Source organism: Dipteris shenzhenensis, chromosome 23 (assembly GCF_047967505.1).
Source record: "Dipteris shenzhenensis isolate YYH24624 ecotype China chromosome 23, Dip_SZ_1.0, whole genome shotgun sequence".
In the NCBI taxonomy this organism is placed as follows: Eukaryota; Viridiplantae; Streptophyta; class Polypodiopsida; order Gleicheniales; family Dipteridaceae; genus Dipteris; species Dipteris shenzhenensis.
Window position 1 is genome coordinate 20,421,588 of NC_141618.1, and position 14,028 is coordinate 20,435,615.

Here is a 14,028-nt window from a genome sequence, read left to right on the forward strand (position 1 = left end):
ATAACAGTAGAAATCAGTCGCTCACACTTGCAGAAATAAATCATCACAAATTACTCTAGAAATCACAGCAGAAATCATCACAAATTTCAGTAGAAATCACAGCAGAAATCATCACAAATTCCAGTAGAAATCAGTAGAAATCACAGTGCTCTTCTTGCTCATCACAAATCACACGACATTCTAAACAGCAGACACCAAACCATCTGAGAAAAGAAAAGAAATGAGTCGCTCTTCTAATTCGTCAGCAAATCACACAAACATTCCGGACAGTTTCTCGATCGGTTGCGATGCTGATGCAAATATGCTGTCAAAACCTGCAATCATTGCGGGATTTCCTTATATGTACTCCGATTCTAATTCCCTGCTCATCATCTCTTCCGCATCATTCGATGGAGAGAGCGTCCTGTGAGATCGTCACAAAATCATGGATTTGTGATCTCAATTCGAATCGTATCCGGCATTGGCACCACGTCCTGGACCACTCCGCTCACAGCTGCCGCCCGCAGCTTTCGTTGTCTCTTCCTTATGTTTGTGGACGATGTGGGTACCTACTCTTTCCTGTCGGAAGGCTAACGCTTCCTGTTTATCACGTACCTGCCGTCCTCCCATGGCCTTGCCTATGGTTTCTTTGCTCTCTGCTATCTCCCATGACGTAATTCGCAGCCCCTTTCAGTAGCACATGGCCACATTCACATCATCCTTCGCTGTCTGCACCTTCTTCATAATCTCTGCACTGCAATTAGAACGCTTTCCGTACGCTTTAGCTCATTCCTCTAGCGCCTCAAGTTCAGACTCCACCACGCAGCCAGGAAATCTACGAAATTCTGGCTTGGTCTGGGTGAAAATTGGGTCCTTGCTCATTGTCTTCGTTGCGACTTTCGTGGGAGGAATCTCCCCTTATTTCTACAAATGGAACAACGCCTTCTTGGTGCTGGGTACGCAGTTCGCGGGGGGCGTGTTTCTGGCCACAGCCCTGATACATTTCCTCCCTGATGCTAACAAAACGTTTCAAGAGCGAACGGATGTGGATTACCCCTTCGCCTTCATGCTTGCTACGGCAGGTTATTTGCTAACGATGTGCGGAGACTGCGTGATCCAGTGGATTTTTACGAGGGAAACTACCGCTGGTCGTGTGAATGTTCCGAACGGCAACGCCAAATCCTTCAGCAGTAAATCTCTAGTCATCTGCACTCAATGGATGGAACAAAGCCGAAGTGCTCGCTTTGTGTGTTCGTTCCAATGCTGTTTAATTACGTTTTTAACGCTCAATTGGGCCTGAGGAAGCTTGAAAGTTGGCTATATGTGCAGCTGTTGCAAAGCCGGAATCGCCGACTAGAATCGATACACAGGATAAACTTTGCTGTGAGATGGAGGAGAACCGTGCAAACATCGAGCTGAAAATCGCTGGTCCCACGGATGCTGCTTTGAATGATAAATGCAATTGTTGTAGTCAGTCTCTGACGTGCTGCACGGTACCCGTCTTTCCTTGTTACTTTTTCAAAACGTGCTTCCAAAAGTTCGATCTTGGAATTTGGACTTTTCTAGTCTTTCTAGATACATTTGGTTGCACTTGTGGTTAGCTTTCATAGTTTTATTCGTTCATAATAGGCAAGAGTGCAACGCTATGCTTGATTGCTTCTATGGTATAAAGTTGGATTAAGATACACTTTAGCATTACTCGTTAGTGTGTAGTGCTTTAGTTTTTGGGATTTTCCACTTTTACAATTTCTTCTTCTTTTTGCATGAAATAGACTTCTATTAAGTATGAAGGAAATAGTCTAGAGAAGAAAAGGCATAGATACACCATGGGAAGCACGAAAAACCCGTGGTAAAAGACCACTCAAAGAGTATGAGCGACGGAAAGGGTATTTACTGATATACAACGCTGATTCAAAGCACATAGGTATTGAGAGAATGGAAACAGATGTATCACACGCTTGCATCGATCAGCCTCACTTTCTGATCATGCATATTTGTAGATAAGCCCTCAGCATGAGGCTCTTCCATCTACAAAAGCATAGTCTAACTTTATTGATGATCAGCTATCACATTCATACATGGATCCGAATCCATGGCAGATGATGCAGATACACAGCTAGGACCATTTGGGTTGCTTGCTGCAGCCTGGTGCAGGGACCACAGATCTGACCAGCAGCCTCCTTGGTGGGCAGTTGGCTCGACATAGTCTACTCATCGCACCCCCATATGGAAGAAAGGATAGGCAGTCTTCCGTCTAGACATATTGAGCGTTGTGAACCCTTTAGACCTGGCGAAGCATTCTTTAAATTTACATGCATTGAAGTATCTGATAGTTGTGCAGCCCGCTTGAATAGCTCTTTTTACATGCTCCAAGTTTTCCATAGGCTGTGAGCCCCCAAGTTACATGCCCTTCTAGATAGTTGGTAGGACTTAGTTTACTTTAAGGGCCTGTGCACATGAGGGTGGGAATCCGCCACTGGTTGCTGGGAGGGCTTAAATCCAATGCGGCTTTGGTGCTCAGATTGGCACCTCAATTTGGAGGGTGCATTTGTGCTCCATTTTGACTCCAACCAATCAACGATTGACATTTGTCTCTGACCATTGCCTTGAATGCCGCTCCAGCAATCCAGAGCTTACAACTGTTCTGTTCAGCCAATGAAAATTGGCCACCTACAAACTCTGCAGCACTGCAGATCACCAAAGCTCCGTCAGACACATTCAAGGCGCGAAGCAGTTGGTTCACGCGAAAAAATGAAGTTGGGGCTTCAGAGTCACACCAAAGGCGCACAAAAAGCCTCATGGGCACTAGCTCTAAGCTTAATCCAATTTTTGCCAAAAAAGAAAGTTGGAGCAAGATGAAGTGTGCAGAAGATGAGAAGCAGAGATCAAGAAAGAAATAGCAATAACAATTTCGTCTCAAAAACATGTGCATTCTGAGAATCTCTCTAATTAATTAGGAGCCCGTAGAAAATGTGCACACACAAAGAGACCAAAGAGAGAGACAATGCTGAAAGAATATTTTGCACGGAAATACGGGAATTAAAAATCATTGAGGACTAGGGAGTTACCAAATGCATGAGGCCCAAAGGAGCTGCATAAGTCTCATTACTGCAGTTAGTCCAGAAAAAATTGCCAAGGAGGTGTGGAGGTTAATATGTTGCAGCAGAGCCGCTTATTGGAGGAAGCTGTCCAAGTGGGCTCAGTCAAGACTTTAGGCTGGAGCTTTCTTCTTCTGCATCTCATGTCTAAGGGCATAGTAGCACCCGATAAGATTCTTGCTGGTCAATGAGCAAGACAGCTAATGAGTTAGCCAACTGGTTGTGGGTTTGGTTGGCTAATTGTTCTGTTCATTTGGTTGTTCAGTCGAGAGACTATGGAACCACAACAGTGGGATGGGATTAGATGGCCAGAAGCAATCCAGAGTAGCAAAATTCCTTGGGCAACTCCGAAACTCCCAATGGTGTTGACATCCTAACTGCCATTGAAATTTGGCAGTTAGGATGTCAACGCAGCGTGAAGTCTTAAGCTGTGAGCTTGGGGTTTGGGGCTCCAATATGAGAGCTCTCAAAGCCTTTGCCTAGGGAAAGTACAAAATATACTTAGGTAGCACCAATGGACCTCAGCTATCAAGTCTAATATCTCTGATCTCCGGGTTTCCTAGAGTAACTGCAAGAAAGCTTCTCAACAACTACATTGCTTTCTAACTATTAGGCTCTTCTTCCTTGGACGGTCCACCTTCCTTTTCTTTTGACCTGTTTTTTCTTCTAGCAATGGAGCTCAGCTATGAAGTCAACTATCTAATCTCTGCTCTACCTAGGGTAACCACAAACGGTAGCTTCTCAACAACTACATTTGCTCTTTAATTACTAGGCTCATCTTCCTTGGACTGGTCATTCTTCTGTTTCATTTGACCTGTCTTTAATTTTTTGGGAAAAACTTGACATTGACATGAAACAAAACCATTCAAAACATCAAAATTAATTGCACCACTATTAATTTAAAAATATCAAAATCCACAATTGTTCCACCCCACATTGTTTACAATCTTCAATATTGCAGGAGGGATAAAAGTGGCACTATGCACGAGCTTCTTTGCACGCTTTCCTACCTTTTCACCATTTAAGGTAAAGTGAAAGGACCCAGACATTATTCAGCAACTAAGCAATCCCCAATTTATGGGGCAATCAAACAGCTCACAGGCCAGCCAAAAGGCCAGCCATCTCAGCCAACCAAATGGCCAGAAAGTCCAACTGGTCTGGCCGACCAGCTGGCCGACCAGCTAGGGCTGGCCTATAAAAGGCTTCTGCCCCCACACTTCCTTTGACAGGACAGGACAGGACCTGCAGCTGCTCCTCATCTCCTCCATCTTTTGCTGCAGGCCCACCTGCTCCATCTACCTCTCCTCTTCAGATCTGCCTTCACTGCTGCCTCCACTCCTACCTCTCCTTCCTGCCTCCTGGCTGCTCCATCCTCTCCTCCAGATCTGTCCCAACTTCTGCTCCTCTGCTCAGATCTGCTCCTCTACTTCAGCTCTATCCCTTCTGCTCCAGATCTGTCCCATCCTACTCCAAGATCTGTCCCCTTCTGCTCCTCTGCTCCAGATCAGCTCCTTCTGCTCCAGATCTGTCCCATCCTACTCCAGATCTATCCCCTTCTGCTCCTCTGCTCCAGATCAGCTCCTTCTGCTCCAGATCTGTCCCATCCTACTCCAGATCTCTGTCCCCTGCTGCTCCTCTGCTCCAGATCAGCTCCTTCTGCCCCAAATCAGCTCCTTTTCTTCATCATGTGGCAATTGGCTCCCCCTTGACTCTAACGACGATGATAATACAGGGGTAAGTTTATGTATTGGTTCTCATTTAGGAGATGTCAAGAATGTGACTGTCATGTCACAATGGACTCTTAGAGACGTGCGGGAACACCTATTGCTTTGAGGAAGGAACCTTGAAAGGGAGGGAGGGATGGGAGTAGAAGATGGAGTTCTCTCCCTTAGTGCGCAGCGGAATGAAGAGGAAACTGATATGTTCATAGGAGTGATGCTCCCTATACCTATGGCCTCCATGAAGAAGCAGGATCTTTAGATCACCTGAGATCTGGGGTCTTTAGATCACCATGGCTCTGATACCATATAGGGAAACGATAGGGTTTGCAGTGGAGCGATCAGAAAATAGACAATACTCAGATACAACTGAAGAACGGAACTCAGAAAACATAGTGCCTGTCGGTAATATGAAAAACTGAATACAAGAACCTCAAGCCGTCGTGTTTGAAGGACCGTGGCTGAGGTGAATCAGAAAGATGATTCCATGTAGAGAGACAGTAGAAAAGATAGCAGCAGAGGGAGCGTAACGCAGTCCTCCGTGTAGCTCAATGATGATGAGGATGATGAAGGGCTGGAGCTGCCCTAGGAAATGGCTGAAAACCAGCATGCTCTGAGAAAGGAACCTTCAGGCTATCTGGAATTCACCCAGTGCATTTTTGTTCTTGTGGGACACAGAATACATGTATGGTCTCCTCACCATGCGTGTACAGAGGTCACAACAACAATAGTGGACTAGAAAGTGCAACTTGAAGAGAGAACTTGAAGAGAGAGAGAGCAGCTGCGATACAGGGAGAGAGAGGGAGAAGGTATAGAGGGTGCAACTGAAGGTTGAGAGAAGCTCCAAGAGGTGCTATAGCTAGGAATGGAGGGAGAAAGAGTGGAGGGGATGAGCAGCTGCTCCAGGAGGTGTTGTAGCTAGGAATGGAGGGAGAAAGAGCAGAGGGGGATGAGTAGCTACTACAGGAGGTACTGTAGCTAGAAATGGAGGAAGAAAGAGCAGAGGGGGATGATCAGCTGTTGTTGTAGGAGGTGTTGTAGCTAGGAATGGAGAGAGAATGAGCAGTTGCTACAAGAGGTACTGGAGAGGGAGAAACACAGTGGAGTAGAGCAGGGGGGACAGAGAAGATGCCAAATGAGTTCCCACGTTTGAAAAATGGAGGGAGAATGGAGCTGGACCAGAGAAGAGGAGGGAGCAGGCCTGTAACAAGCTGAGAGGGGGGAAAAATTCGCCCAGAAGGGCCCACCGCCTCTTGAATGACTTGTAGGTTTGTTTGGGGGAGGTGCATATGGGAGAAGGGTCAAGCATGGGTTGAGGGGGGAGGGGGGGGAGGGGATGGTTTGAGTGGTCCCCGGTGTAAGAGTAGCCAATAGGGGCTGTTTGCAGGTCTGCCCACCCTCCACCTCAACATGGCATTGCCCCACAAAAAGGAGCACTCCCATTGGTACACCTCAAATACGTCACTAATCCCTTGAAATTAGGAAACACTAATTGGGGGCCCTTTGGAGACCCCAATTCTCGCCTAATATTTTGTTCTTGTCTTTCATTCTGTTTCCTTTCATTTCTATTTCAAGTTATGTTTCCTTCCTTCTAGCTCCCTTGCCTCCTATCCACCATCTTCCCGTTCCTTCAACCCATGTACTAGAATGGGCAAGCCTCTTCTTGGGCTCTGCTGTGTCAGAGTGTAGACCACATGATTTGTCATGTGGAAATCCTTGATGAAGGTGCCCGTTGACGACCTAGCGTAAGGGAGTTGATTGCAAAATCAGAGATTACGAGCTAAAGCCAATGGATCCCATGATGTTGTCTACTACTACGTGGCCCCCTCCTATTGAACACTATCTCTTAGATCCTAGCCATTGGTGCAGACTTTTTTAAATTGCCATTGCATGAGTGGTGGTTTAGCAACCATCTCCCATATTATGTGATTGAGGATCCAGCATGCGTGTTCTTTGAACTACATCTGAACTTGCCCTCTAGAATGTATGGTTGTGTACCAAGATGGCATTGTCTTGAAAGTCAAGGATCTTCACTTGTGTTTGCCTCATCTTTGTAGTGAAGTCCCCAAGAAGTGGGACCTCTCCTTATTTTATATATATGTGTGTGTGTGTGTGTGTGTGTGGCGCGCGTGCACGCATTATCTTTGGAGGCCCTTATAAAGTGCCAAAAAACAGTGTTACCTGTGCCCTTCTGATGGAAGTCTATGCATAATAGAATGTTTATGGGGAAAGGTAGGGTGCTGCAATGCATATGATTGTGTCTGAGGGCCTTCTGAATTGAATCCTTGGGTATTGGCATGCTCATCCTTCCTAAGACAGTGATATGTTGTTGGAGATGCAAGCAAACTCAACTCCTCATCCTCATACCCCTCCATCAATGTAGGTCTTTGTCTGATGTATATAGAAACCCATGTGTACCCATGTACTGTGGGTAAGCCTCTATTTGGGCTGTGGTGAAATCATGAGATCTTTCCAATGGAAAGTCTTCGCAAAATTGCTTGGAGAGGATCATATAAATATTTATATGTAGGTATACAATTATGTGACATATTAAAGAGAGAGAGAGAGAGAGAGAGAGAGAGGATATGATATGATTGTATTAAAGTCCTCTTGAGACCCGTCAGGATCTATGGGACTGGTGATTACTATAAAAAACTAGTGATCCTTTACATCTGGTGAAATAGAATACTATAAACTGTTAATTAGTTAGTACTTGTTGGGCTAGTGTGTACTAGCCCAAGTACTTTGTTTGGGTGTTCCAAAACTTCATTTAGATAGCTCCCTAGCTTTGTAGCTGGCTGTTCCAATAGATGTTTCAGGCTGCCTCTGCTGTCTTCATACGAGAGAGAGAGAGAGAGAGAGAGAGATTTCTATACCTTACAATTAACATGATTGTTGTTAGAAATGACTATCATGTGCGTATTTGCAGCAGCACTGATATTGTTTCACTATTTACAGTGTGCAGAACAGGTGTCTGAACCTGTAGAAGTACAAAACATAGTGAAGGCCACACTTATCACAACGGCATCGTTTGGAGACAGCGTACTCCTGATAATCGCTTTATGCTTTCATTCTATTTTTGAAGGGATTGCTATTGGTGTAGCAGGTAATGATCAGAAGCCGACAATTGAATTTTCCTTGCAAAGATTATCCGCCGCTGATATGGACAATGCAGGTTCTACAATTGAAGGATATGAAATTGTTGAAATATTTTTTATGCTTGAATCTTGATCCATTGCAGAGTCAAAAGCTGATGCTTGGAAAGCTTTATGGACTGTGTGTCTCCATAAAATTTTTGCTGCAATAGCGATGGGGATTGCACTCTTACGAATGATTCCAGACAGACCTTTCTTTTCAGCATCAGCGTACTCCTTTTTTTTTGCTATCTCCAGCCCAATTGGGATTACTGCTGGCATTCTAATAGATGCTACAACAGAAGGCCCTGTTGCAGATTGGGTATATGCAATCTCCATGGGATTTGCTTCTGGAGTTTTTGTCTATGTAGCAATCAATCACCTTTTGGCTAAGGGGTACATCCCACCCTGCCAAGTAGCAGTAGATGCCCCTTTTTACAAATTTATTGCTGTTTTGACTGGGGCTACTGTCATCGCCGTGGTGATGATATGGGACACCTAGATGTGAAAGATTGACAGGTCTTACAACCAGGAGTTAAATGTTGACTTTTCTAAATTTTTCCCCTAGTAAGGGGATCTGATTATCAAGAAGATTGCCACTGACCCGACGGTTGACCGATGCTACAACTGGGCATGCTGTGTGCTTTTCACTCGTGTTTCTTCCAAATTCAAGAGCGACACAAATAATTGTGGGCTTGATTCTCTGTGTGCCTTTTCAAGTCTGCATGATTTGCCTCTATAGTTGCATGGTCTTTTGTCTTCAATTGTGGTGGGAAGTGTGTTAACATTCGTACCAACTTTTTCACTTAGTTGCAATGTCTTTTGTCTGGAGTTACTTTGGGAAGTTTCGCAACATTTCTTTTTAGTCTTACGCAGGACATTTCTGTGTATGAGGAACTAATCTAGCAAACAAAGAGGTATCTTGGGAGATTGGAGGAAAGGCGGCCCAAAAAAAGTAGATGATACACGAGGAACTTCGCATCTGCATTCCCAGTCTCCTCACATAAACTGCCACCAAGAATTAGAAACTAAAACTTAACGCCATTTGTTGTACCTGCCTTCTCAACTACTTCAATCTGAATGAAGCCAACTCTTAAATCCACATTGACAACAAAGCAATTAAAAAGGGAAATGAAATTGCTATGAGAAAAAGAATTTAGAGCTGCATTAAATTCCAAAGATTAATTGAATCTTTACACACTCCGTGAGATTAAGTCAGATGGGTAGCTTTTCAGCTACTTATCCTGCATGAAATTCCACAACCTTTAATACCAAAGTCCTCAAACTTGTAGCCTCAAGAGCACATGTATCTTGCATCTTAAACCCAAGGGTTGTGCTCAACCAAATAAAATAAATAGTTCCACTACTTTGATAGAAATAGTGTTTTAGTAGCTTTATCACATCACAAATAAAAATTTGCAGCATCAAATCATTGTGTGCGCCTTGTTAGTTGCTTACGGGCTTAACATTAGGAAAAAATAGAGCTCATTTTGGGAGTTCTTAAGTTAGACAAAAAATAGAGATCCTCCAATGAGAGTGAGGAAAATGTTACATTGAAAATGTTTGTTTTTTTTTTAAATAGACTCTCTCTCTTTGGAGACGCTCGACACATTGGCATTTTGAAGTTCTCGCACTTGTTTGCTAGTGTCATAAATGCCACACCAAATCTCGAAACAAATAAATTGACATTTTGAAGTTCTCGCTCGAGTGTTCCTTATTGTCATAAATAGAGGTCAAAATGTCCAAAAGAGGCGCTTGACATGAATGTGCTTAAGTGACTTGGACGCACACTTTTGTCGAGCGTCTATTTTGGTAGTTCTGTCTCTTATGGGAGGTCAAATTTAGTGATTCAAAAGTTGTTTTTGGGGTTTTGCATGCTTCCGACATAATGGTGATGCCAAAACTTTCAAATTCTATGTCAAAATAGTAGAAAATCATTTGTCCTTGGACAAAGTATTTATGATACTAAAAAATGCTCGAGCGAGAACTTCAAAATGTTGTTTTATTTGTTTTGTGATTTTTATCTCCAATTGAATGCTTGACCGCATAAATTTGTGCTTCTCACTCTAGAACTTTTTAATTTTGAGCCAGGAAAATTAGAAAACCATGAATTTCCTAGACCCCAAAATGAGCTCTAGTTTCCTAATGTGAAAACCACTTTTATAATTTATGCAACTGAGAAAGAGACATGTAGCATTAAAAATGCAAACCTTGTCCAGCTAAAATTTCATGCTTCTCTAATAGCATGTATATGTTTCAAGAAAGTGGGCAACATTTGAAAATCCCACAAAATGTTGAAATAACATTGGGAGTACAGTTTTATGACATATGGAAGTATGAAATACTTCTGTAGTCTTTACAAAAGACGCCTTACCCTTTACAACTTACGCAAATGAGGGAAGGGAAATACAACAATTAGAAATTGATGAAATCCAATGTAAAAACATCCATATCCCCTTCACTATTAGCATGTATATGTTTCACAAAAGTTAGCAGTACTTTAAAATCCCGCAAACTCTTGAAAGAACATAAGAAATATAGATTTGTGAGATACAGAAGTACGAAATATTTAAAAAAGACTTTGTTACATGTAGAAGGTAGCTCGAGTTCATTTGAAAGAGTATGTAAAGCAAAAAGTGGAACTACCTAGAAATGAACAAAGCAAGAACTACTTCATTATTTAAAATGAAAACTAGAATTTCAAATCTAGCTATCCTCTGCTTCTCATACCATCGATATGTTTCACCAAAGCATCCACAACTTTACATACCACAATATATTGAAATAGCTTGGGAGAAAGAGAAAAACGAGACATGGAAGAAGGGAAATGTGTTGTGGTCCAAAGGAAAAACCCCCTTACCTATAGGCTACACGTGATAGTTTGGAATGTTGTAAATCACTAATTAAAATTGCATAGTAACTAGAGCAACCTGAAACAACTATGAAAAGCAGCTGCACAAACAACTCCAACCCTTGTAGCTCTAAGAGGACATTGAAAGCAAGGTCACTCACCTTTGACGTCAGCCATGAGGACATCAAAATCCGAAATAGATGAGACGCCAAAGGGACACATACACTCAAAAGCACATTTAAATAGCCCACCCAAAAACCGCTTTTTATATTCCGAAGCTCATGAGTACCATGTGAACCTCATGCAACTAGATTAGCGACATGAAGCCTTTCCATCGCAGAGCACATAACTACTAACTCACAATTGAAGTTGAATCCTACTATTTTATTCATTCACTTCTTTCCTTTAAAATTTGATAAAATAGTGGACATGAGATGTGACATAGGGTTTGTTAGGACCCAATCCTCCCTGCAAATGTCAAGGGTGGTGATTTATTATTGATTTTGTGATGTCGATATTTTGGAAGCTAAAGTCCAACAAATACATAAATAAGGCGATACAATAATTGATCCTCATTGCATTCTATACAATATATATTGTCACATGGCAACCATATAAATAAAGGTGTAGTCATCCTTCAATCTTGCATCCATCTTGGTTTCCTTGCTTCCTCGCATCAATGACATGCATTAAATGAGAAGAATGTTGTAAGAATTCAGATTGAAAACAAGAAATTTCGAATAGATGAGTAATTGAAAATATATTTGTCATAATATATAATATACAATTATTATAATCACACAGTGTGGGCGGGGAGGCGCCACGCTTCCTTCCCCAAAGAGTTATAATTCGAGGGAACGGGCCCTTCCCTGGGTGCCAAGATAATGCCAAGAATATAAACGTTAAGAATATTAGTGCCGAGGATAAGTCTCACCAATGGATAAGAAATTGTCATATTACCTGAATGTCAATAGTCGTAATCATAGTCGAATGCCAAGAGACAATATCCCGAAAACTTGCCAATGTGAGCTTGAGAGGATTTGCGTGCATCGTTGAGCAGGATGATTTCAACATTCTCAGATTGTTCAATAGACTCTAGACATCATAAAAAGACAATTATCATTAGAGGAAGTTCAAAGTAAAGCACGTAACATTCTCACTCTCCACTTAGCCTATGTTACATGTCTTTCTAACCTCGGGAAAATGAGAGTTTGAACACTGTAGTAATCCGAGATTTTTTTTTTTTAAGAAAAAAAAAAGTTTTATATTATAAACAGTTCATAGGATATACATTTATGCTCCTAAAAAAATAGTTATATTCGCAGATTTCCACATTGTGAGTCATCCATATGATATCCCATAACTATGTCACTCTGAGTTAATTTCATAGTAAATGGATCCCTTGAAATGGCATTCTTTGTTGAAATTCTGGCGGTGCTCCAGTTCATGGTTATTGATCTCCGGTGAAGAACTGTTCGAGGTCATTGTCATAGATCCGCGATGCCTGCTAACCATTCAGAAAACATATATTTTGGATCAGTATGCTTATCATTAAATTGAAACTCATTTATGGAAATCCATGCAAAACGCAATGCATGTGCCCGCACACGTGCCCATTGTGTGTGTTTGGACTTTAGATGCATCCCCAAGGAGAATTGCTTTCCAATCGACCCGCTCTCCTAATTGTATCTGCACTTTCTTCTAGACCTTCCTAGTTGACAGGCATGCTGCAAATAGGTGAAAAACATCTTCTTGAGCTCCCGAACACCGTTGGCACTTTCCATCTCCTTTTTCAATTTTAACCCCCCTTGCATTTGTCCAAATAGCCTTCAGCATAACAAGCCAAAGCAAGGTTGACATCTTCTTAGGAATAGCTTTAGCCCAAATAAGTCAAAATCTCCGTTTCCAGCAAAGGGTAGAATCGGAGGTGTTCCATCGGGAATTTAGAACAGGGATCATGTCTTCAATAGAGTCATATGGTGTCGGAATAGGAAGCAAATGAGAGGATAGTATCCAACTAAACTCTTGGGCGTAGTTGAGCACGGAGCCCCCCTTCCACTGTGCGTCACCTTCCCAAAGAGCTATTCTAGCAGTGACAAACATCGCATCCTGATTGGTAAGTCTGAATTCTCTCCTAATATCCAACAACATCTTCCATATGAAATGGTCCCTTTGCCATAGCTATCCCCAAGATTGGAGGCCCTTGTTGAAAAGGAGGCAGGCTTTATTAAAATCTATATTGCTAAGTAGAGCATTCCTATGAATCATTGATGCCCAAATGGAGTCTAGCCTCATAAAAGATCCTTTTTCGAAGAAGCGCATTTGGGTTTTGATAGATTCAACTGCCCTCCACAGGGATTTCCACATATCACTTCCCTTAGTTGTGCAGGGTTCCTGACAGAAGACTGTAGACAGTATTGGGTAATTCTTCCACCTCTTAGCTCTAACAGGCCAAATAAGCTTGAAGTTATGAGCTAGAAGTATATCCCAATCAAGTTCAAGGTTTAGAAGGACTTTGAGAATCCATGACATAGCCAACTTCGCCGCCGCCTGTTTGATGTCTACTCCTAGACCACCTTCACTCTTGGGATGGGTGCAGAACTTCCATATTACTTTGGCTATTCTATTATATCCCCCCCATAGAAAGGCTCCGCATTTGAAAATGAGCTTATCTAGACCCACCTGATTGGGATGCCAACAAGACAAGTAAAAGATAGAGCTTTTAGGCTTGTGAGAGTAGAGCATGAGGTCATCGCGAGGCTCTCCAAAGCTTCACACATGCCAAGGCTGTGCCACGCTAGGCTTCATCTCTTCAAGGCCCTTACTATGCTTATGTGCCACCACCTGAATGTCAATAACCATAATCATAGTCTAATGCAGGTAAAATCACCACGAGCGACTGCTAATACTTTCTTTGCTTTAGCTTTTACTGCAAACAAACTAGAACCATCAAGGTGACTCGGAATGTTTCCTTGTTTTGAGAACATGCATAAAAAAAGAGCAATGTTGCAAGAATCTAGATTGAAACAAGTATATATCTAGGGAAATAGAGCACAAAAAACCGAGCAACTTTTCTTTTTGGAGTGCCCTCAAATTCTTCCTGGATCACGAGATACGACTTGATCTAGGTGGAGGGGCAAAAGGAGTGCAAATGGCTCAATGATGATATGTCACTGTGGGTCACATGTAGTGATGATATGGCACTGTGCCTAGCAAGAGGTGTGCTTGTGGAGCCCTGTGCTAAGGTG

At 42.5% G+C, this 14,028-nt stretch overlaps 1 protein-coding gene across 2 annotated transcripts; it reads left to right on the forward strand.

Moving 5' to 3' along the window:
- Positions 1-310: 310 nt before the first annotated feature.
- On the forward strand, positions 311-8,635 carry LOC147887099 (zinc transporter 11-like). 2 transcript variants are annotated; one of them, XM_087394554.1, is made up of 5 exons: positions 311-567; positions 884-1,169; positions 1,309-1,472; positions 7,754-7,901; positions 8,037-8,635. In XM_087394554.1, the coding sequence occupies exons 1-5, from the start codon at positions 526-528 to the stop codon at positions 8,429-8,431; spliced, it is 1,035 nt and encodes a 344-aa protein (XP_087250680.1). In that variant the 5' UTR covers positions 311-525; the 3' UTR covers positions 8,432-8,635. The 2 variants fall into 2 exon arrangements, with proteins under 2 accessions (XP_087250680.1, XP_087250679.1); XM_087394553.1 differs by lacking the exon at positions 311-567 and having other exon boundaries at positions 577-1,169.
- Positions 8,636-14,028: the final 5,393 nt, after the last annotated feature.

Excerpts from the sequence above, each read along its gene's own strand:
- LOC147887099 (XM_087394553.1), top strand. The coding sequence starts at position 680 with ATGGCCACATTCACATCATCCTTCGCTGTCTGCACCTTCTTCATAATC. Across the intron at positions 1,170-1,308 it reads CAACGCCAAATCCTTCAGCA|CTGTTGCAAAGCCGGAATCG; the intron begins GTAAATCTCTAG and ends CTATATGTGCAG. Across the intron at positions 1,473-7,753 it reads AGTCTCTGACGTGCTGCACG|TGTGCAGAACAGGTGTCTGA; the intron begins GTACCCGTCTTT and ends CACTATTTACAG.